Source organism: Syngnathus leptorhynchus, chromosome 12 (genome assembly GCF_054491065.1).
Source record: "Syngnathus leptorhynchus isolate UIUO chromosome 12, UIUO_Slep, whole genome shotgun sequence".
Taxonomy (NCBI): domain Eukaryota; kingdom Metazoa; phylum Chordata; class Actinopteri; order Syngnathiformes; family Syngnathidae; genus Syngnathus; species Syngnathus leptorhynchus.
In genome coordinates, this window is record NC_141206.1 from 2,007,808 (window position 1) to 2,031,561 (window position 23,754).

The following is a 23,754-nucleotide window of genomic DNA, read 5'->3' on the forward strand; positions in this document are numbered from 1 at the left end:
TCTTCAAGATTTCAACCTCGCAGGCTCTCCTGTCCTCTCTTGCTCCCTTCACACAGTGCTGAGTCTGTTTCTGTAAGACTAACCGTACAACAAACCTGAGGAAACATGGAGGCCATCAAGAAGAAAATGCAGATGCTGAAGCTGGACAAGGAGAACGCCATAGACCGGGCAGAACAGGCAGAGGGGGATAAGAAAGGAGCAGAGGACAAATGCAAACAGGTGATGACGCCGCCATCCGACTGCTTACTGAAGCCCTTTAATGAAAGTCACATACATTTTAAATCGAGTTTTCTTTCAGAAAGACATCTCTAGATATGTTATTTCCAAAAAAGGTAAAAATCAGTCAATGCATTACTTAAAATTAAAAATAAAATAATAAAGTAAAATTAGCAAATGCAATTTTTTACGGGATTCGAACTTACAAGGTTGAGGGTGGAAGTCTGATGCTCTACCTACTGAGTTAAGCGGTGACTTATTATTCATGCAGTAGAATAATAATTAAAGATGAGAAATAAAAAAATAAAATTGAATTAATTATGATGATGATGTTGAATGAAAAATTGAATGTGTGTTAAAATTGAATGAATAAAAAATAAATGAATAAAGTTTAATGGCCAAGTGAGATTTGAACTCACTCGTCAAAGTGGCAAGCGTTGAATGTGCCATTCTCTACTTACTGAGCTAAACAGTGGCTCCCTATTGAAGCGGTGGAAAAATACTAAATCCTGAGAAATAAAATGATTAAAAAATAATAATAATAATAAAAATAAATTAATTATTAAAATGTGTTAAAATTAATTGAATAAATGAATGAATGAATAAAAAATAATGGCCAATGTTAGATTCGAACTCACTCGGGAACATGGCTCGTGTTGAATGTGCCATTAAGAATGAATGGGGGATTTTAAGGCACACATTTGCTAATTATGCAAAAAACGGTAAATGTTATGAACAAATAAAATGATAGCAATCATGCCGTGAATTTTTGGAACGTGTGAAAGTTGGAATGGGGTGAATCGGTTAAAGCATGTGGGAGTAGTTAGGTGTCAAAAAAGTGGGAGGAATAAAAAAGTAGAATAACACACTAACTAGAATTGGCAATTTCTGGAGGAATTGCGTGTGAAGGCGAAGGCACTTTACACTATTGTGGGACTCGAAATAATGATTAAATGAAACTAGAATTGGCAATTTCTGGAGAAATTGCGTGTGAAGGCGAAGGCAGTTCACACTATTGTGGGACTCGAAATAATGATTAAATGAAATAAAAATGGTAAATTAATAATGATGATTAAATAAAATAAAAATGGTAAATTAATGATGATGATGAAAATAATTATTAAAGTGATGTGTTAAAATTGAATGAATGAAAAATTAATGAATAAAAAATAATGGCCAAGTGGGATTCGAACTCACTCGTCAAAGTTGCAAGTGTTCGCCTTCACACTAATGAAGGCCTTCGCCTTCACACTAATAAAATGTCCTAGGATAGCTTTCCTTACATTATTCCAGATGCTAATGCTGTTAGTCTCTGTCGATGTGTTTATGGTATTGTAATTAGTAAGGCTAGAAAACTTAATAATGTTATCCAGTCAACAGTCATCCAGTTTTGTAAAATCATGATGGGGGACTGAAATATTCTCACAGAGCAGATTTGCCATCTTTGGTCATAGTGTTTTGTTAATATGGAGGAGCCACTTTTCTGCCATGTTCATCTCCACAGTGTAAAAACAAAGAATTACGTACTGAGCCACAAATAGACATCAACAATTCTTCTGTGCAACTTTTCACATAGCAATTGTCCTCAGAGGATCCCAGATCTTAGCGATCACAATAACATAATAATCCTTTCTCGATGAAAGCGTGTCTATTTTTGTTGATCCATCCATTTTAAGGCTTATCCTGCTTGCCTGGGGTCCTCAGTTGGCTGGAGTCGATCCCGTTTTACTTTGGGCAAGAGAGAGGGTACAATCTGGACTGCTTGCCATTCAGTTGCACAGTACAATTAGACAGACATATCCATTTAGTAGCTTCAAATATTTCATGAAAGTGCATTTTTGGAAGCTTTGACAGAACATCCAAACTGCATACAAAGGCCTGAGTTGAGATTCAAATATAAACGTCTGATGTCTTCTATTTTTGTCTCCAACTGAAACTTTAAGCTTTTTTGGATTGTTGCTCAATGGCAGTGATTCTCTAAGTGTGGTGCTATTACCACGAGTAGAAATCAGGCTATAGTACTTAAAAGAATCACTGCACAAGTTGTATTTGACTTTTTAATAAAACCTTCCTGCGCAATAGTGCTGTATTATTTTCATGAACATGACTAGGCAATTGTATTTTTATGTTTGTCAGTGCGCAGTACCTTTTAGGTTGTATTCAGGCCTACTTGAGGTAAAACTTTTGAGAACCATTGTTTCACAGAAAGAGTTTAGGGGATTGACAAAAATTGTGACTGCAAGATCAGGTACATGGCTACAGGCTGCAGAAAACAAAATGGAGGGCACATTTGTTTTAGGGGACATTCTAGAGGTGCCATCTCACTCATTTAACATTGACTATTGTTGCAGATGGTCTGTGCTTAAAGTTTGGGAACATTTGGCATGATCAACTTTTTAAAGCCGAAGTAAAAAATGTCCTTTGCAATATGTTCTATTTGCCCCCTCTGGTCTCAACACGCTATTGTTATTAATGCACTTGGGGAATAAGAAGTGAGAAGACAAATTAACGGGCCAACAGTTCACTTATAGGCACGACATTAACCATGTGGGTGCTTTGAAATCAATTTAATTTGACAGCTGGTGGCAATGATGCAAACAAATATCAGCCTCATTGTTTGGTTCAAATTCTTCTTCCACAAACACAAATAATTGTTTTCCTCTGACTTTCCTTTTAAATAATACTAAATTTAGTTAACCACCGCTAACTTACAACAATCAGACTTGATTTCAATTTATGACAATAGTGTGTCAATTTTGTAGCATTCTTAATTTAGACGGATCTTCAACCGCTCCCTGGAGCTGTGTGAGGTGCCCTCGTGCTTCAAAAGCTCCACCATCGTTCCAGTGGCCAAGAAGCCCACCATCACAGGATTGAATGACTACAGACCTGTCGCTCTGACATCTGTGGTCATGAAATCTTTCGAGAGGTTGGTGCTGAACCACCTGAAGCATGTCACGGGTCCCCTGCCTGACCCCTTCCAGTTTTCCTACCGGGCAAACAGGTCGGTGGATGATGCGGTCAACATGGGACTGCACTACATCCTGCACCACCTGGACACCCCAGGAACGTACGCCAGGATCCTGTTTGTGGATATCAGCCCGGCGTTCAACACCATCGCCCCTGACATCCTCCAACAGAAGCTCATCCAGCTCGCGGTGCCTGCCTCCCCCTGTCATTGGATCACCAGCTTCCTGACCAATAGGGGACAGCGTGTGAGGCTGGGGAGCATCACATCTGGCACCAGGACCACCAGTACTGGCGCCCCTCAGGGGTGCATCCTCTCCCCACTGCTCTTCTCTCTCTACACCAACGATTTCTCCTCAGGTGACTCTCCTGTGAAGCTCCTGAAGTATGCAGACGACACGACTCTCATCGGACTGATCCGGGACGGTGATGAGACTGCGTACAGACAGGAGGTGGAGCGGCTGGTCCACTGGTGCAGCCAAAATTACCTGGAGCTGAACCCGCTCAAGACCGTGGAGATGACAGTGGATTTCAGGCGAGATCCTTCACCACTTTCACCCCTCACTATCCGCAGTAATACCATACTCTCCTCAGACACCTTCAAGTTCCTGGGTACCACAATCTCACGGGACCTGAAATGAACCGGCCACATAGACTCTGTCCGAAAGAAGGCCCAGCAGAGGCTGTACTTCCTGAGACTGCTCAAGAAGTTCAACCTGCTGCGGGAGCTGCTGAACACCTTCTACACTGCCATCATCCAGTCTGTCCTCTGCACCTTCATCACTGTCTGGTTTGGATCGGCCTCCAAACAAGACAAGCACAGACTGCAATGGACAATCAGGACTGCAGAAAAGATCATTGGAATCAACCTCCCATCTATCCAAGACTTGTACCTGTCCAGGACCAGGAAACACGCAAGCAACATCTCTACAGAACCTTCTCACCCAAGTTACAGTCTGTTTGAACTATTCCCCTCCGGACGGCGTTATAGAGCTCTGTACGCCAAAACCAGCAGACACAGAGACAGCTTCTTCCCCCAGGCTGTTGCTCTGATGAACTCACACCACTCTTAGAGTCTCAGAGTCATTGCTGTGCAATAACATCCTGCTCTCCACACCTTTTTGGATTGTCTACACTGTTTGCACTATGTGTCTTCTCTGCATCCATTGCAGCCTGGTCATCCTGGAAGCAGGACCCATCTGTGGTCTCTTCTCAAGGTTTCTCACTTCCCCTAGTCGGAGATTTGAGTTATTCCTTGCCCTCATGGGAGTTTAAGATCAGGGGATGGCTGAGAATATTGTCATTTGTCATTTTCACATGTCCTGAGTGTTGTTAGTCACCTAAATGTTGAACAGAGACTGTGATGTAACGAAGTCAAATTCCTTGTTTGGCACGCTCAAACATGGCGAATAAATTCTTCTTGAATCTTGAATCTTGAATCTTGAATTTATTATAAACTGTCTTAAAACTATGTTAACCTCTGTTGGAAATAAGCATGAAAAGAACAAATCAGGTAGTGATTTACAGGACTTACATTTTTAAAGGTCTTGATAATAAGTAATACAAACATAATTCAAGGCTCAGTATATTGGGAGAAACAAAGAGCAATGGGTATAGCACCAATATAAATAAAAATATAGCGCAAATAGTGTGTCAGCGAACTGAGTTCTCTATGTGATTACATTAAAGAAGTGATATTTTCTTGAAGGAATCATAAATCAATTCATCATCAATAAGTCATGCATTTCAATATACATCAATCATGCTGAAAGATGCTTTTAAAAAAACAATTATCACTCTCTGTAGGCCTAAAAAGCAGGATTGAAGAGTATATGACAATTCAATAATCGACATCAAAAACTAAACTTCGTTTTGTTCTTCTTATTAGTAAACTTTGTGCCAAAATAATTAGTCTGCCACTCTCTAGTGGTTGACAGTGTAATTACAGTAACCCACAAAAAAAAAATCGGTGAAATAGTGCGATCTCAAATTTGTAATCTGCCCTTGGTGGGGGGTTACTGTACATATAACTGAAAAATTAACTTCTACTTAATTACTCTCTCTCTCCTGTGACCAATAAATAACGATTTAATCAAGTCATACATGTTGAAAATATATGTACGTATGTACTTTCTTACTATGTTGTCCATCCCAAAATACTAATTTTTCTCATTACTCCACCCATTTACTTGATTCTGACATGTACGTTTTGCTCTGTAGCTGGAAGAGGAGCTGCTGGGTCTACAGAAGAAGCTGAAGGGAGTGGAAGATGAACTCGACAAATACTCTGAATCATTGAAGGATGCCCAGGAGAAATTGGAACAAGCCGAAAAAAAGGCAGCAGATGTAAGTGGCGACGAAGAGAAAACCCCACCTGAAGCACCCCACTTTGAACATACACTATCCAGATTTAATTGCAGACCTCATGTATTCGTGATAATCATAGACATTCAATTTGATCTTCAAAAGACCCTATTAAAGCTTGGACCAAATGACCATCGTCACTTTCAGTGTGAAGTTGCTAACCCATAGCGGGCCCTCAGCTAAAAGCTGCAGCTTAACTGTTATTAAAACTGTCAGTATCACGTTCTGCTGACCATGAAATTTGCCAGCAACATCTTCTATTTGAGCTAATGTCAATTGGATGCCAGGATGGTATGAGCCACATGCAATACAATTAGGTTAAAAAAAAATCCCTTTTCACAATTAGGCTGCTGCTGGGCACAGCTGTGTCTGGGCACCCACTGTAGGACCCATGATATCAATAATCCATCCATCCATTTTCTGAACCGCTTTGTCCCCACGGGGGTCGCGGGCGTGCTGGAGCCTATCCCAGCGGTCATCGGGCAGTAGGCGGGGGACACCCTGAACCGGTTGTCAGCCAATGGCAGGGCACACAGAGATGAACAATCATCCGCACTCGCACTCATACCTAGAGACAATTTAGAGTCTTCAATTGTTTTGAGGATGTGGGAGGAAACCGGAGTGCCCGGAGAAAACCCACGCGGACTCCGGGAGAACATGCAAACTCCACACAGGGAGGGCCGGAGGTGGAATCGAACCCGCACCCTCCTAACTGTGAGGCGGACGTGCTACCCAGTGCCCCACTGAGCCGCCCTGATATGAATAATCCATCAAAAGCAATTGTAATTATTTATTTTTTCATAACCTCGCAGCCTCATTATTTTGTTTTCAGACATTAATGTTCATTTTTTTTTTACATCGCGTAAACCTGTTTCAAGTCGTGTTGACATGTTTTAAATTGTTTTTAGATTTTAGGCAGAATGCATCAGGGCTTGTTAATTATGTCTTCACCGCCAGACTGTTTAACAAAGCCCCGTAGTAGTTCGGGATTCAGGCACATCTTACACATCAAATATGGCGGACGTGCGGACGTAGCGCAGAAACCAGCCACTCAATTCAAAGCGTCATCTGTACAGGCAAGTACAGATGACGCTTTGAATTGGGTGTCAACGGGAGGTCGTAGCCACGGTAACACATAACAACGCAGGCATAAGCACTATGGCTACTTTCACGTCGATAGACGCGCTGAGAAAAAAAATCCAAATGCTGCAACAAGTAGCCTATGAGGCAGAGGACCGAGCCGAGTTTCTGCTCCGAGAGGCAGATCTTGAGAAACAGACGAGAAAGGTGGTAGGTATTAAATGAAAACGGACAGTATCCGATACGTGGTATTGGGAATTGTTCTCATATTTCATTATTTTATTGCTTATAAGTCACTGTGTGATTTTATTGCTTATAAGATAAGCAATAAAATGCGCAACGTTAAAAATATAAGTATTATGACGCTTAAAACTAAACTTTCATCAGAAGGTTGGCAAGTTTTTCCGGAAGTGAACCAGCTCTGCATCATAAATTATACAGAGAATACCGAGCTGTTTCAACCGCTGGTGTAGTACGTCACAACGATTGCCATATTTAATATAGCAGATCTGCCCGTTAACAAATGGAAGATGATGAAAGAAGAATCGCCTTTCGGATCTTTGATAAAATTTCGATTGATCCGTCCGTCTGTCCATCTATTTATGTGTTTACAGAAACATGTAGCTTTGTCTCATCTACTCAAATGACATTTTCTCAGTTCCCAAGTTTTATGGCCTGGAATTTTGGTAAATGAATTAATTAAAAAAGACACACCTAGAAAATTAAAATATTGATAAATATTTCTATTTGTGTTTTGTGTCTCGGCAGGCTGAAGCTGAGGTGGCATCTCTAAACAGGCGTATCCAGCTGGTGGAAGAAGAGTTAGACCGAGCTCAGGAGAGACTTGCTACTGCTCTGCAGAAGCTAGAGGAAGCTGAGAAAGCTGCTGATGAGAGTGAAAGGTGCAATACCCACGCCATCAAGACTTTTAACACTTCTTGCCACCTGTGGTTCCCCCCTAAACTCAATCAAAGTATTCATAAAAAGTATGACACATGACTGTAACTCAACCCTCTGTTAAAACAATACTGGTAATCAATGTCATTATTGGAAATTAAAAATGTAAAGATCAACCTACTTGTGTGGCAAAAAAATAAGGTACGTAATGGTGATGATTTGGTTACATTACACATCTACACGCAAAATAAGATTTTTTGTGATCATTTAGAGGAATGAAGGTCATAGAGAACAGAGCAAGCAAGGATGAGGAGAAAATGGAGATCCAAGAGATGCAGCTGAAAGAGGCCAAACATATTGCTGAAGAAGCTGATCGCAAATATGAAGAGGTGAGACACATCCCCTCTTTATTGGCATTGTCACTTATTTGCCAAATCCACTATTTCGGAATGCAGAGTATGTTGTGTACTCACATTAGGGGAATGACACATTCTGTTTATGGTCTGAAGTTAGTACGTATGAATCTCAAGGCAGGACTTTACACTCACATTGTAAACAAGCAACTGTGCTTTTTAAAATGTCCATCCATCAGAAGATGGATGCTTCTTTCGCTTATCCGGGGTCGGGTCGTGGGGGCAGCAGGTTTAGGAGGGACTCCCAGACTTCCCTCTCCCCAGCCACTTCATCCAGCTCATCCCGGGGGATCCCAAGGCGTTTCCAGGCCAACTGAGAGGAATAGACAAATTCAAAACATTTTAAAAATGTTCTGACCTAAAACACTGCATGTAAATGCTGCACATGAATCGTGTTGTGGCTCTTCACGTGTATATTGTACATGTCTGCAGGTTGCACGTAAACTTGTGATTCTTGAAGGGGACCTGGAGCGTTCAGAGGAGCGTGCTGAGGTGGCCGAGGCGTAAGTCAACACTTAGGCCATAAAATTACCAACACTGGTCGCTTCTGGCTCACACTTGCGGCAGCCGCTGCCCTGAATTTGTGCCACTCCTAAAAATAGGGCCCACGTGTCTAAAACCCATTTTTGAATAGTTATTCATGTGAGGTATTTAATTGCATGTTCATTTGTATCATTTCATGAACGATCATCAATTGCATCAATTGCATGTGCTTTTTCCTTGCTGCGGGCTTTAATAAGATGTGTGAATCACATGTGTCAGGGTATAACACACATATTAATGACATGGAGACAAATATTTATTTACGCTTCCCTGTGGATCACTGTGTAATGCGTGGCTCACTACACCACCATCATCACCTGTATGGGATATTTTGCTCCCCCTCCCTCCCCCTCTACCAAACCACCTGGCTATGGACTAACCCCTGCAGGCGAATGAGGGAGCTGGAGGAGGAGTTTGGGTTAATGGACCAGAATTTGAAATTCATGATGTGCGGAGAGGAAGAGGTATTTATTGTGCTACTGCTGTCATGGTTTTCATTTTGAGCTGTTGGCCTCTCCTCCTAAAACCTGCCATCTCAACACTGTTCTCATGCCTCCTTCTGTCTTGCACGCATGATCATGTCTGAAAATTTCGTTCATCTTTTAAGAAGGATGGGTGATTATATTCTATGAAGATAGATACAACTTTTATGGATTTCAATTGAAGTGATGTTATACTCTATAGTGTCTACTATTTGAGAAAAAGGCAAACTAAACATTTGTTCTAATCTGTGTTAGGTCGCGCTTCACTTTTTGGGGAAACTTTTAGTTAAACTCAATTTATAAATAAATTACATGTTCACAAAGTATGGGTTGTTAACTAAAGTTACCAGCACCAAAAAGGCAGAAAAGGTTGCTTAAGCTGCTTTTTTAAGTTGCTTTTTTAAGCAACTTTTTCTGATGCAATGATTTTATTGCAATGTATTTATGTTGTTTCTTCATCCATTTTATTTTTATCATACAAAAGTGCAGCAGTAACCCATTTGACAAAAGTCTCCATGGGAACATGAAAAAAGGAAAACGTACTATATTGTGTATAGAATTTTGGATTTATACTCTGTACATCTGATACGTTCTCGTATCAAACCCGTCCACCTATTTGCTTTACTGTGAACTTTTTTGTGAGTTTTATTGTAATTTTAATTCTACAGTTAGGCAGACACAAAATTATAAGCACACTATTCAGAGAAAATTCCAGTATTTTGGATCAATCTTTGTTCTCCTTTACTGTCCTACTTTTCAAGTTACTCTTTTTCTCCCCTCTTGTTTTCCTCTTTCCATCATTGCTCAGTAAATCAGGTGATCTTGAGGAAGAATTGAAAAATGTCACCAACAACTTGAAGTCACTGGAGGCTCAGGCTGAAAAGGTACAGAAAATTATTAGTATTCATCAAATTCTAATATTTGGCTGAACAATAAAACCAAATTGCAGTTTAATAATATTTTTTTCAAGATTCTCTTCCCATGTAAACAAACAATAAATGTATCTATATTACACTAAACATCATCGGATTTAAAATTCAAAAATGTTTGCTTTATAGGTTAGGCTAACATTAAAAATAAACGTGAATGAACCATATCATAATATGAAAGAGAGTTTACTTATCTACTTCAATTAAAGTCATTTTCTTAACACCAGCAATCTTTTAAGGGTTCACTATGACAACTTCACAAAACTCCAAATGAATGTGGCATAAACTTACTGTAATTTTCGGACTATAAGTAGCTCCGGAGTATAAATCGCACCAGCCATAAAATGCAGAATAAAGTGAAAAAAAACATATATAAGTCGCTCTGGAGTATAAGTCGCACTTTTGGGGCATATTTATTTGTCAAAATCCAACACCAAGAACAGACATGAATGAGCAACAACAGGCTAAACGATAGGTATGCTAACGTGACATAAACACAAACGAATAGCTGAGAACGGGCCTGACGTAACATTCAGAGTTATTCTAATAACTATTACATAAATAACACATTTATAAAACCATCTGTGTCACTCCAATTCATTAAATCAATTGATCGTCGTTTATGTAAACAATGCCGCATACGCGTGCCGTCGGACTCGTCGTGATTTGCATTTCTAATTATTCCATAGACCCATATAACGATATATAAAGTATATTTCAAATAACTATCATATTACAACAATATTATCAAACCATCTGTGTCACTCCAAATCATGAAATCCATCGATCAAATTCCTCGTCCTTTGTCAACAAAGCTGCGCGTGCGCCCTGACGTCAGCTTCGTCGTTATGCCACAGATCTAGTATACAACTATATTGTAGCGTTAACAAAGTACAAGCAAAGACGTGGGTTTGGTATACGGCTCTTTATTTAACAAAATGAGTTTAACAAGGAAACAACAACTGAACTTCCAGCCACGGAGGTGGAAGAGAGTTCCATAGAATAGGACCGGGCGTGCATAAAAGCCATGTCTGAGCCCCATCCACCGTCCCCGGACAGCCACCCGGCCGAGCACTGGCCCCCGACTTCCATCCACGGAGGTGAAAGCAAGCTCCGTAGAGTATGACTGGGCGTGCGTAAAAGCCATGTCCGAGCCCTATCCACCATCCCCGGACAGCCACCTGGCCGAGCGCCGGCCCCCGACTTCGATCCACGGAGGTGAAAGAAAGCTCCGTAGAGTATGACCGGGCATGCGTAAAAGCCATGTCCGAGCCCTATCCACCGTCCCCGGACAGCCACCTGGCCGAGCGCCGGCCCCCGACTTCCATCCATGGAGGTGAAAGAGAGCTCCCGTCGAGAAGGACCGGGCGCGCGTAAAAGCCATAATAGTTTTTCAAACCTTCTGTGTCACTCCAAATCATTAAATCCTTCAAACTCTTCGTCCTCCGTGTCACAAACAAAGCCGCTAATGATGCCGGTAGTACGTGGGGCCCTTCGTCATCTTTGTCATCCCGTGATCGAATCTTTGTCCTTTATGTAAACAACTGCCGCGCCACTGACGTCACTTGAAATTCAAATTACAGCAATTCCTTGCTACATCGCGGTTCGTTATCGCAGGTTCACTTCTTTTTTTTTTTAATTTTGAAAATTTGTACAAAAAATCACATATAAGTCGCTCCTCAGTATAAGTCGCCCACCCAAACTAAGAAAAAAAATGCGACCTATAGTCCGAAAATTACGGTGTCATTAAGTCATAAATCAGATTACAAAAAGAATGCAAACCAATTCGTGGCTTCATCACTTCAACTTTTCACGTTTTATGATATGTTAACATGTGGACTGCACTTAAACACTAAACTTACAGTAAAATATATAAAAAATATATATATATCAAAATTCCACCCTTTGCGATTTCAAAATTCCATCCATTGCCAGGGGTGTCAAACTCATTTTTTTCGCCGGCCACATTGTAGTCATAGTTTCTTTCAGAGGGCCATTATAAATAAATGTATGAGCACCTCATATACATTAAAAGCTACAAAACAAACTGACAAATAACTCGTTTTCAAATCAGATGAGTAAAAACTGCTCAAATATAAAAAAAAGATATTAAAAGCGAAGACTGATTGCAATTCTAGAAATGACACAAATTTGATGCACAATTTGTCTTCGCGGGCCACATAAAATGATGTGGTGGGCCGTATCTGGCCCCCGGGCCTTAAGTTTGATACCTGTGCCCGTATACTGATAAGTGTATACCAAAGTGTTGGCCTCCCTCAGAATAATAGTTGTATAGTGTAAAGTTCTAAACTCGCATCTTTGATTCCTTTTACTTTGCTTTTTGTAATTACACGTTTCTGTTATTATTTCTCTGATGGCTGTTTCTATTTTGAAGACAATATAAAACTCCTTAATTTCTAAAGATCAATTTTCACCTATGTGTTTTTGTGAGACTATACGTGTATGGTGGGTTGGTGTGGCGGGGTGGCCGTGGGGACAGCAGGGTAATCATGTGATTTATCATACAGTATTGGTACAGTGAGGTGAGTCTTGTCCTTTTCGTTTTGCTGCAGACTGAAAACATCTGATGAATCTGACATCAAAATATTATCAGATAAACTATTGTGCTTTTGTTTCAACAAAACACCAACTTCTTAGGTGAGCAAAAGTATTGGAACAAATTTAAAATAGACTGAAGTGAATAGGACAAAACACTGTAGTTTCTTGAGATTTAAATTTCTTTTTCATGCATTTCTCAAAGAATGTATAAAAGATACAGCCTTCAACAACAAAGGTTTTGTACAAAATTTATAACCACTTACCATGATTGTTAAGCGAGCGAGGTGCTACGTGTGACATCAGAATCGGAGATAAGGGCTACACCCCCAGCCCTCTTATGAGGACATGCAACATGCGAGCTCACATAGTTTGGAGGTGAGGCCTCATTAAGCGCCAGCAATTCATTAGGGTTTAACCAGGTCTTCCAAAAATGTTAAGATTATGGTCTCTAATGAGGTCATTAACTAGTAGCGCTTTTGTGTGGAGTGATCTATTCATAAAACCGAGTTTGAGTCTAATCAGTTGATCAGAGTTCGCACCCATCGAAGGATTTTTGAACAAAATATGAGTAAGATTGTGTTGTCTAGGCCCGGCATTACATTTTAAAAGTTTATTTACAGGGAGAGAGGAGATGACCATAGGAATTTGATATTTTGTTCATATTTGGTAGACACGTACTGTTATTAGGAGCAAGCACCATACCATCAGTGATACCGGCCAGGGAGGAGTAACTAGACTTGTCTACTACCTCAGTAGAAAGTGTCAGTGTATGCTGTAAGCATTATTCAAACTGTGACATTCCAGTTTACACAAAGAGCGATGTGCATGATGCGAGTCTAGCCTTAACAGACTCCAAACCCGTCCTAACAGGTGGCTTAGCCACCTGTGACCCGGCCTGCTCTAAAGTGAAATGTCATGAATGGCTCAAACAGTAATCTATGTTCCTAGAACGAGGGATGACGCCTTCACAGTTAGAATGAAGGCCGTCCATCCTCAGCAGGTCGGGGTGGTTCCAGAAGGAGGACCAGTTATCTGCAAACTGCAATCCCTGATTCTTGCAGAAACCAGCCATCCACCGACTAAACCAGAATAATCTGCTAAACCTCTCATCATTGCCTCTTGTAAGCAAGAGGCCAGAGACAATTACTTGATACCGACTCGTCTTTCTGGCGAGATCACAAATCCACGCTATGTTTTTCTTTGTGATCTCTGATTGCGTCTTCACAGTATCGTTGGAGCCAAAGTGTATCACTATATTTGAGTAACGAGTGTTGTCTGTGCCACGCATTTGACTCGGCCTATTGCAAGCCAGCTCCCTAATATTGAACAGAGGCTGAGATCTACCGGGGTCAAATTCATGGCCAATAAACTTCTTGAATCTAAGGTTAGATTCAATGTCAGGTGCTTTGGTTCTAGGGATGCACATTACTGTGGCTGGATTTTTTAGTGAGATGTTGCGGGTAATATATGATAGTAGACTCTATGACCAAAGTGCGAGAGCCAGTAGACCGAGGTGGCTTGGGTGTCTTGGGTGGCTATGCGTCTTAATAGGCTCCTCGCAGTTAGCAAGCGGCTTGGGACCAATGCTAACTCGGCTAGTGGTTTGACTACAGCCCGCTTTTGTGTCCCCCACATCTACACATTGGGTTGTTCTGCCCTAGCTGGCGGACACGTCCTTCTACCAGGGACAACCTCTCTAAAAGAAGGGTGCAGGTAGTGCATGGAGCTGTACAAACCTGTTGATCCGAAGCCATACTTGCGTGTTCGGTGAAAAACGGTAGACAAACAGCCACGAACCTCCGCTGAAAGCCGAGCAGTGACGTAGTCAAAATTGCAAGGATTGACAGTCCGCAGCTTACAAACAATAGTTAACTCCCAAAAGTGGAGTAAAAACGTAAAAGGCGAGTGAGGGGAACTAGAAAAGAATGTAAAAATGTAGGTCGCCTCTCCGGCGTCGCTGTGGCGCACTCTACGTAACAAACCAGAAGTCAGGGTGGATTCTCCAATCAACACAATACAATGTGTTAATTTTACTATAAGACGGTGTTTTTTGCATTGAAATAAGACTGAAAAAGTGGGGGTCGTCTTACATTCAGGGTCTAGGCATTATACCCATTCACAACGCTAGATGGCACCAGATATCTTTAAAGCGAATGCTGAACTGCACTCCCTAGGCCAAAGCGAACCCCTGTCACGAACAAGAAAAATAAAAATAGCGGTAGCAGTTTGCATTATTTTATTGTAATGTTTTTCCTTATTCAGATTTGTTTCAAAACTACTGTTGCAGTTAGACTTCACTTGGATGGTTAATGCAGTTATTGCAATTTTGTTTATTTTATCACAGTAGATTGGTTTATTTACATTTCAAAAACCAGAAGCGATTCATTTACAAATGTGATTGCACTTTAAATTTTAAATTATATTTAAATGCTCAGATATTAAGATGTGATAGACAGTTTTTGCATGATTTGAATGAGGCAAAATAACCTGCTTTTTCTCTCGAATATATTGTTATAATCATTTGTTTCAGATGTACTGTAAATATTTTCTGTCTAAAAATTTTATTTGGTGTTCAAAAAGTATTTTTTCAAACTTGAGTCTTGAAAAAGAGGGGGTTGTCTTATAATCAGGGTCGTCTTATATTCGAGCCAATACGGTATATACCGTTTCTACTATGCGGATTTTTGATTTTCGCGGATGGTTCTGGAACACATTTACTGTGATAAACGAGGGATCACTGTATACCTGAAGAAGAAAAAAAGTTCTGTCTAGATTGATGAGTTACCTTTGTCAATGGCCCATACATTCTTTTGATTGCAATCTTTATTAATAACTATTATTATTATTATGTTTAGTACTCACAGAAGGAGGACAAATATGAAGAAGAAATAAAACTTCTTACTGACAAACTTAAAGAGGTAAGTCGTTGTTTCTTGTTTGTTTCATTGTGTGATTCCGTTTTTGCTAACTACTGTTCATTTGAATAAACGAAGAATGTAAATGTATGTCAGACGTTATTAACATAATTTGTACTGTATGTTTTAGGCTGAGACCCGAGCAGAGTTTGCAGAGCGATCTGTGGCCAAGCTGGAGAAGACCATTGATGATCTCGAAGGTATTCAGTTATTTTTTTGTCTCTGTTCTATCATTGCTGTGTCCACTAACTACACTAAATAGAATAACGTGACAGTAACAAAAAACAGAGAATCGCCAACCCTTTGTCTGCTATTCATGTAAATGAAGTTGTGCTCAACTTTGAGCAAACACAGGTCTATGTATAACTGACCATTTAAGACAATATTCATTATAATTATTTAAGATTTAATAGTCCATTACAATTCCATAGAACTAAAATACTCCATCAACACCTATTATAAATGTATGCATTCTTATTGATTCTACAACACAATTATATGTGCAAATAAGTCAATGATGCTACAAATACAGTAATTGGATAACATCAGACAAAACAATAGTCCTGCTTAAATTGCTTGACATCCTTTTATTTGAAAATAGTTTGCACCTGACTGTGCCCTAAAGTCTGAATATGTTTTCCTTTTTCCATTAGCTTTTTAAAACGGTTTCATGGAGAATTTGATTTTGAGTTCATGGAGTTTGGCAGCGACTTTTTTTTTAATCAGTGGATGATTGTCGCCTACTGGTTTTGCTGTGGTTCGTAATTCTAATCTCCGGTGCTTAGCACAACTTTGCTTATGTAAGTATGTAAAGCCAATCTAAAATAGACAAGCGTTCATTCAAAAACTAGTTTCCGGATTTCGAGCTTGAAGGTGAAATCTCACTGAGCAGTAAATGCTTGCAAGTGTTTGCGCATGTAGTAAAATTAGGTTGCAAAAACATCAGACAAGAAATAAGATAAGATAAGCTAATAATGCTAAGAAATATTAATGTGTTAAAAATGTAATTACATCTTAATAATAGGGATGTTCGATATCACATACATCATTTTTGATTAGTCACTGATACCAACATCTAGCACTAATATCACTAGTATTTTTGAGACATAAAATTTCACCCAAATTAAAATAAAATTAAATTAAAATTGAATGAGATTAATGACATTTCTGTATTCTAATTTCAAGTTCTTGATCGTAAAATGGCCACAATAGGGCATCAGATACTGGTATCGGTCATCGTCATAAGTATTGATACTATGAAACAAGCCTGGTACCGATACCTGGTATCAGTACAAGCCGTCACTACATAATAATCGCGATAACATCTGCAGTGATGCGGACTCAAAGATCTGTCATGGTAACAAAGGAGCTGAGTCGAAAGGCAAAGCTTTCGATTTACCCATCAATCTATATTCCTGCCCTCACCTATGGTCACAAGCTGTGTACCACAACCCAGAAAAAAACTACAAGAGCCCAGATACAAGCGGCGAAATGAGTTTCCTCTGCATGGGTGTTCAGGTCTGTCCCTGAGAGATAGGGTCAGACGCACGGTAGATGCATGGTTATCCGGGAGGGCCTCAGAGTAGAGCCACTGCTCCACTGCAAAAAGGACACAGATGAGTTGGCTCAAGTGTCTGGTTATGATGGTTCCTGGACACCTCCCTGGTGGCATGCCAGTGGGAGGATTCCTCGGGGAGCACATGCTGGAGACACTATGCCTCCTGGCTGGCCTGGAAAACGTCTTAGAATTCCCCCGGAAGAGCTGGATGAAGTGACTGGGCTTTGCTAATAAAGCTCCTGCTCTTGCGATCTAACAGATAACCAAAAGAAAATGTATTAGTGGAGGGACATTGCACATTACAGATTATATCAGAATTGAAGTACTGTATACCTTTTTCACAACCCTTAGTTATACCAGTATACATACACAATGTGACAAAAATGTTTTATTTTCCTTGTATTCTCCCTTGTACACCGTTCGTACCATTGGGGGAAAAAAACGAGTATTATAGTAGAAAAATTATAGTAATTGTTGTGATAATCTAATTCCTTAATCATTAATCTAGTTCATTCCTTGGCGAAGCGGCCAAGAACGTAGCCCATCACAAAAAAAAGTGTTGAGGAAGTATAAGCGCTGTTTGTTTTAGTTGCCTGTTTTCTGTCCACTGGAGGAATAGGTCGATGACACACTTTGGTTGTTGTTTTTCATTGATTTTTCTTTACACGCAATATGTAATGTACATACACAGCCACACTTAGCACCGTGCGCTCGCTATTGCGGCTTCATGCAGTACTGATGGTAGAGGAATATAGCAAACTTCTGCAGTGATTGCGACTAAATCAGAGGAGTAACACATTTAGAAAACAACATACACTCAACTCCACCATTTTCTACTAAATATTGCAGACTGTAGGTACCTCAATAGTCTTGCATGATGTGCTCAGTGCATATAAATGCATTCCATAAAGAAGAAGTATGATATCTCCCGATAACAGTGGAATGTTTGGTTATAAGTACGTTTTTGGTAAATTTCTCTCTATCCTGTCTGGCGTTTGTGTGTGTGTGTGTGTGTGTGTGTGTGTGTGTGTGTGTGTGTGTGTGTGTGTGTGTGTGTGTGTGTGTGTTTTCCTGCAGATGAAGTGTATGCTCAGAAGCTGAAGGGCAAGGCTCTCAGTGAGGAGCTGGACCTAGCCCTCAATGATATGACTACCCTGTAGAAGCTGTCACTTCTTCTCCTTCCTCTTTCATCTTTTCTCTGTCTGCTTGCTGCCGTATTACTCCATTCAACTGTGGTATTTTCAAGCTGGAAAAAAATTATTGAAATGTCATATTGACCCATCATAGCGCTGCTGGGTCAGGTCCTAAAGAACATCAACCTCTTGACAGCATTGTAGTTTACAGCTCACCCAGTCAGTGCAAAGTATTTTGCAGAGGTCACACTACCTTACATTTCTTCAGTTGCAAAACACTGCAACTCTCCATTGTAATAAATGTATTTAAACGCTCTTCATTCTTTGTGTTACTCCAGCCTCCTTTCTTTTTCGCGATCTTTCAAAGCCCCTGCCTGCATTTTTTTCCCATCACATATTTTGAAATGACTATAATTCATTTTTAAACCAAACAGTAAACTTTTTCAAAAAGATGTTTGCTCTTTTCTGCTTTTCTTCTGATGAAAGTTTGTTTTACAACTCACCATGCACTTTTCTCCTATCTATGTAACCTCATTTTTTTTGTGTGTAGGGGGGGTGATGCCATGCTTCACAACCTTCCTTTCCTCCTTAAATACAAAACTCCAGTGAAAAGCAGTGAAGTTAGAACATTGTGTTCCAACAAGATCACATAGGGCTGTTATTTTAACTACAGCTATACTGTTAACCCATATAGGTAGTTTTACCCCTTGTCAGATTGAAATCTTGAGCCAGCGCATTTATCTACTATTCAAGTTACAGAGATCTGTTTGTGAATTACGGCGATCTGCAAACACAGTTTGATCCATCCATCCATCCATCCATCCATCCATCCATCCATCCATCCATCCATCCATCCATCCATCCATCCATCCATCCATCCATCCATCAACAATATGCTTGTCCCCACAGGGGTTGGAGGCTTGCTGGAGCCTATCCCAGCAGTCATCGGACATTAGGCAGGGGACACCCCGAATTGGTTGCCAGCCAATCACAGGGCACACAGATATGAACCATCCGCACTCGCACTTATACCTATGGGCAATTTGGAGTGCTCAATTGGCCTCCCAAGCATGTTTTTGGGATGTGGGAGGAAAACGGAGGATCCAGAGAAAACCCACGCAGGCACGGGGAGCATATGCAAACTCCACCCAGGGAGGACTGGAGGTGGAATCGAACCTGCAACCTCCGAACTTTGAGGGTGGTAACCACTGCACCACCGTGTTGTCCCCAGTTTGAGGATATAATTCTGACTGCTCAATTTGAACATAGTATTAGCAATGTTTGTTGATAATGATCAGACTGAACCAATAGATTGTTTTAAATCGATAAAGTTAAGATTTGTACCATTTGCAGTCTTAGGGAAAAAAAAAACAATGAAAATGGGTTTATAACATTGAAGGGCTATTTATTACGGTAAGTTATTTCATTGTTGTAGGTGACAGTACATAATTTAATATCTTGTATGGCATATGTTCCCTGATTGAGTTCTCGATTTAATGTGTGTTTGGAAGCTCATGTGTCTTTTTAACTTGCAGAAAAACTGGCCTATGCTAAAGAGGAAAACCTGGACATGCATCAGGTGTTGGACCAAACCCTTTTGGAGCTTAACAACCTATAACATTTTCCTAGCCACAACTCTCGGTGCACACTCTGTACAATGGAATCCCACTTAAACATCAACATGCACACAAGGATTTTCAAGATGAACACAGAAACCAATTGAAAGGCTCCATGAAATGTTGATTCCTAATAAATAAAAATGTTTATGTGCTCAAGAAAATGTAACTTCCGTTTCCTATTAAAGGTTAGATTTAAGAAACGTATAAATGGTTATCACACTCGCCTCTCAGTTCAAAGGTGCAGGATTACAACTGTAGCCTTCCTGTGTGGTGTTTGCATGTTCTCCCTGTGCCTGCGTGGCTTTTCTCCGAGTAACTCCTGGCCAGATCCATTGACTGTCCTTGACCACGCGCTCAGCTTGCCTCTGTCTGTTTTGATGACACCCGCCGCCACGACCTCTGCTTGCCTACCGGCCTGTCTGTTCTCACCCCGCAAGCAACCTGCCGTGTGCCACCACCTGTCATCAGTCTGCTGCTGTGCTGTTTCTCTGCTGCACCTCAATTTTGCTGCTGATGAATTAAATTAAATGACCCACAACATGTTTCTGCTTTTAATCAACATTTCTCCTCTGTACATTCTAATTTAATTACGAAATACCCCTGCACATTTCGTGCTCTTTTCAAATCAGCTTTAGAAAGGCGAATTGTTTTATGGCCTAAGTAGAGATGACTGCATACATTTTGGGGCTGGTTATTTTGCCACAAGTGATGTGTATACAATGTTTTCCAAGGGACAAAGAGGTGTTTTGCTAAAGTAGTTATCCCCGCAAAAATCTGTATCCCCTGCCGCGGGAGCACACAAGCGTTGAGTGGAAAGTGGAAACTGATGCCGTGCCAGCTTGCTTTCAATAAAAACATGAACACACGTTTGCGTCAGTCAACTTCCGTTTTTACATCCATTAATTATCTGTACCGCTTGTCCCCACTGGGTTCACGGGCGTGCTGGAGCCTATCCCAGCAGTCATCGGGCAGTTGGCGGCGGACCCCCTGAAGGAGCTCTGCAAACCTACAAACATGAATAAATCTCAGCAACGACCATAATAAACTTAATGTACAGCGAACACTAGCAACGCACAACTATCCATCCATCCATTATCTGTACCGCTTGTCCCCACGGGGTCGCGGGCATCCTGGAGCTTATCCCAGCAGTCATCGAGCAGTAGGCGGGGGACACCCTGAACTGGTGCCAGCCGATCACAGGGCACACAGAGACGCACAACCATTCGCAGTCGCACTCACACCGAGGGAGAATTTGGAGTGCTCAATCAGCCTACCAAGCATGTTTTTGGGATGTGGGAGGAAACCGGAGTGATAATTACACGAGTTCTTTGCATAAACCTCGATGCAAAGGATCTCCACTTTTTGGGGAACATTACAAGGAGTATATATTAGCAAGGGGACTTTATTCCTCATTGTGACCATCATTAATCAATTTTTATTATTCAGGTGTTTTCAAAGCAACTTAATATTTTTGTATTTATTAATTTGAGTTAAAAATGAAAATGCATAATAATTAAATGCTGACACTACAGCAATGTAAGATCACACTAATAATAAAGGACAGGAATAACAATAATGTGAAGGTCTTCACCTTCACACTAATAACAATGTGTGAAGGCCTTTGCCTTCACACAATAACTAGAATTGCAATTTCTGGAGAAATTGCGTATGAAGGCGAAGAGGCTGAAAATTCTCGGGGAACGCTTGTCGCATTAAAAATGATAAGCGGGGAAAATAAAAAGGGAAATAAATTATGATAAAATAAATGGGAAAAATTATGGGCGTTAAAAATGATATGCGTTAAAAATTATGTGTGAAAATAAAAAGGGAAATAAATGATGATAAAATAAATGGGAAAAATGATGAGCGTTAAAAATAAGCATTAAAAATGATATGCAGGAAAAATAAAAAAGGGAAATAAATGATAAAATAAATGGGAAAAATGATGAGCGTTAAAAATAGCCATTAAAAATGATATACGGGAAAAATAAAAAGGGAAATAAATGATAAAATAAATGGGAAAAATGATGAGCGTTAAAAAAGATAAGCTTTAAAAATGATAAGCGGGAAAAAATAAAAAGGGAAATAAATAATGATAAAATAATTGGGAAAAATGATGAGCGTTAAAAATGATAAGCGTTAAAAAAGATAAGTGGGAAAAATAAACCTTCACACTAATAATAATAAAGGACAGGAATAACAATACCTCTCCGTGAGTAAATTAAATAAATGGGAAAAATGATGAGGGAAAAACAAAAAGGAAAATAAATGATAATAAATGATGATAAATAATATAAATGGGAAAAATTATAAGCTTGAAAGATGATAAGCAGAAAAATAAAAAGGGAAATAAATGATGAGCGTGAGTCGTCACCTTATCGTGGTGGAGGGGTTTGCGTGCCCCTATGATCCTAGTAGCCATGTTGTCGGGTGCTTCATGACCCTGGTAGGGTCACCCATGGCAAAAGGGTCCTAGGTGAGGGGCCAGACAAAGCACAGCTCACCAAAGGCCCTTATGACGACAAACGAAAATGGACTTAGTTTTCCCTCGCCCGGATGCGGGTCACCAGGGCCCCCCCCCCCCTCTGGTGCCAGGCCTGGTGGGGCTCAAAGGCGAGCGCCTGGTGGCCGGGCCTTCGCCCATGGGTCCTGGCTGGGCATAGCCCGAAAAAAAAAACGTGGGTCCCCCTTCCCATGGGCTCACAATCTATAGGAGGGGCCAGAGGGGTCAGGTGCAAAGTGAGCTGGGTGGCGGCCAAAGGCGGGGACCTTGGCGGTCCGATCTGCAGAGGCTGGCTCTAGGGACATGGAATGTCACCTCTCTGGCTGGAAAAGAGACCGAGCTGGTGTGTGAGGCAGAAAGGTTCAGACTAGACATAGTCGGACTTGCCTCCACACATAGTTTGGGCTCTGGTACAAGCCCTCTCGAGAGGGGCTGGACTCTCTTCCACTCTGGAGTTGCCCATGGTGAGAGGCGTCAAGCAGGTGTTGGCATACTTATTGCCCCCCGGCTAGGCGCCTGCACGTTAGGGTTCACCCCGGTGAGCGAGAGGGTAGCCTCCCTCCGCTTTCGGGTGGGGGGACGGGTCCTGACTGTTGTTTGTGTCTATGCACCGAACGGCAGCTCAGAGTACCCACCCTTCTTGGAGTCCCTGGAGGAAGTGCTGGAGAGCGCTCCTTCTGGGGACTCCATCGTTCTACTGGGTGACTTCAATGCTCACGTGGGCAATGACAGTGAGACCTGGAAGGGCGTGATTGGGAGGAACGGCCCCCCTGATCTGAACCCGAGCGGTGTTCTATTGTTGGACTTCTGTGCTCGACACGGATTTTCTATAATGAACAGCATGTTCAAGCATAAGGATGTCCATGTGTGCACTTGGCACCAGGACATCCTAGGCCGCAGTTCGATGATCGACTTTGTAGTAGTGTCATCCTCGCATGTTTTGGACACTCGGGTGAAGAGAGGGGCGGAGCTGTCAACTGATCACCACCTGGTGGTGGGTTGGCTCCGATAGTGGGGGAAGCTGCCGGTCCGACCTGGCAGACCTAAACGCTCTGTGAGGGTCTGCTGGGAACCTCCAGCAGAGCTTTTCCCACGTCCCGGGGGAGGCGGGGGACATTGAGTCCGAGTGGACCATGTTCCGCGCCTCCATTGTTGAGGCAGCCGACCGGAGCTCTGGCCGTAAGGTTGTTGGTGCCTGTCGTGGCGGCAATCCCCGAACCCGATGGTGGACACCGGCAGTAAGGGATGCCGTCAAGCTGAAGAAGGAGTCCTATCAGGCTGTTTTGGCCTGCGGGACTCCGGAGGCAGCTGACAGGTACCGGATGGCCAAGCGGAACGCGGCTTCGGCGGTTGCTGAGGCAAAAACTCGGGCGTGGGAGGAGTTTGGCGAGGCCATGGAGAATGACCTCCGGACAGCTCGAGGAAATTCTGGTCCACCATCCGGCGTCTCAGGAGGGGGAAGCAGTGCACAGTCAACACTGTTTACAGTGGAGATGGTGTGCTGCTGACCTCGACTCGGGACGTCGTGAATCGGTGGGGAGAATATTTCGAAGACCTCCTCAATTCCACCGACACG

General features: G+C 41.5%; 1 protein-coding gene and 1 pseudogene across 3 annotated transcripts; one reads left to right on the top strand and one right to left on the bottom strand.

The window, feature by feature from the left end:
- tpm2 (tropomyosin 2 (beta)) lies at positions 1 to 20,543 on the top strand. 3 transcript variants are annotated; one of them, XM_085925526.1, is made up of 9 exons: positions 1 to 219; positions 5,404 to 5,529; positions 7,396 to 7,529; positions 7,796 to 7,913; positions 8,370 to 8,440; positions 9,771 to 9,846; positions 15,306 to 15,368; positions 15,496 to 15,565; positions 19,592 to 20,541. In XM_085925526.1, the coding sequence occupies exons 1-9, from the start codon at positions 106 to 108 to the stop codon at positions 19,672 to 19,674; spliced, it is 855 nt and encodes a 284-aa protein (XP_085781652.1). In that variant the 5' UTR covers positions 1 to 105; the 3' UTR covers positions 19,675 to 20,541. The 3 variants fall into 3 exon arrangements, with proteins under 3 accessions (XP_085781652.1, XP_085781650.1, XP_085781653.1); XM_085925524.1 differs by lacking the exon at positions 19,592 to 20,541 and adding an exon at positions 18,001 to 18,508; XM_085925527.1 differs by lacking the exons at positions 1 to 219; positions 5,404 to 5,529 and adding an exon at positions 6,631 to 6,837 and having other exon boundaries at positions 19,592 to 20,543.
- LOC147047798 (uncharacterized) lies at positions 13,086 to 14,204 on the bottom strand (annotated as a pseudogene).
- Positions 20,544 to 23,754: the final 3,211 nt, after the last annotated feature.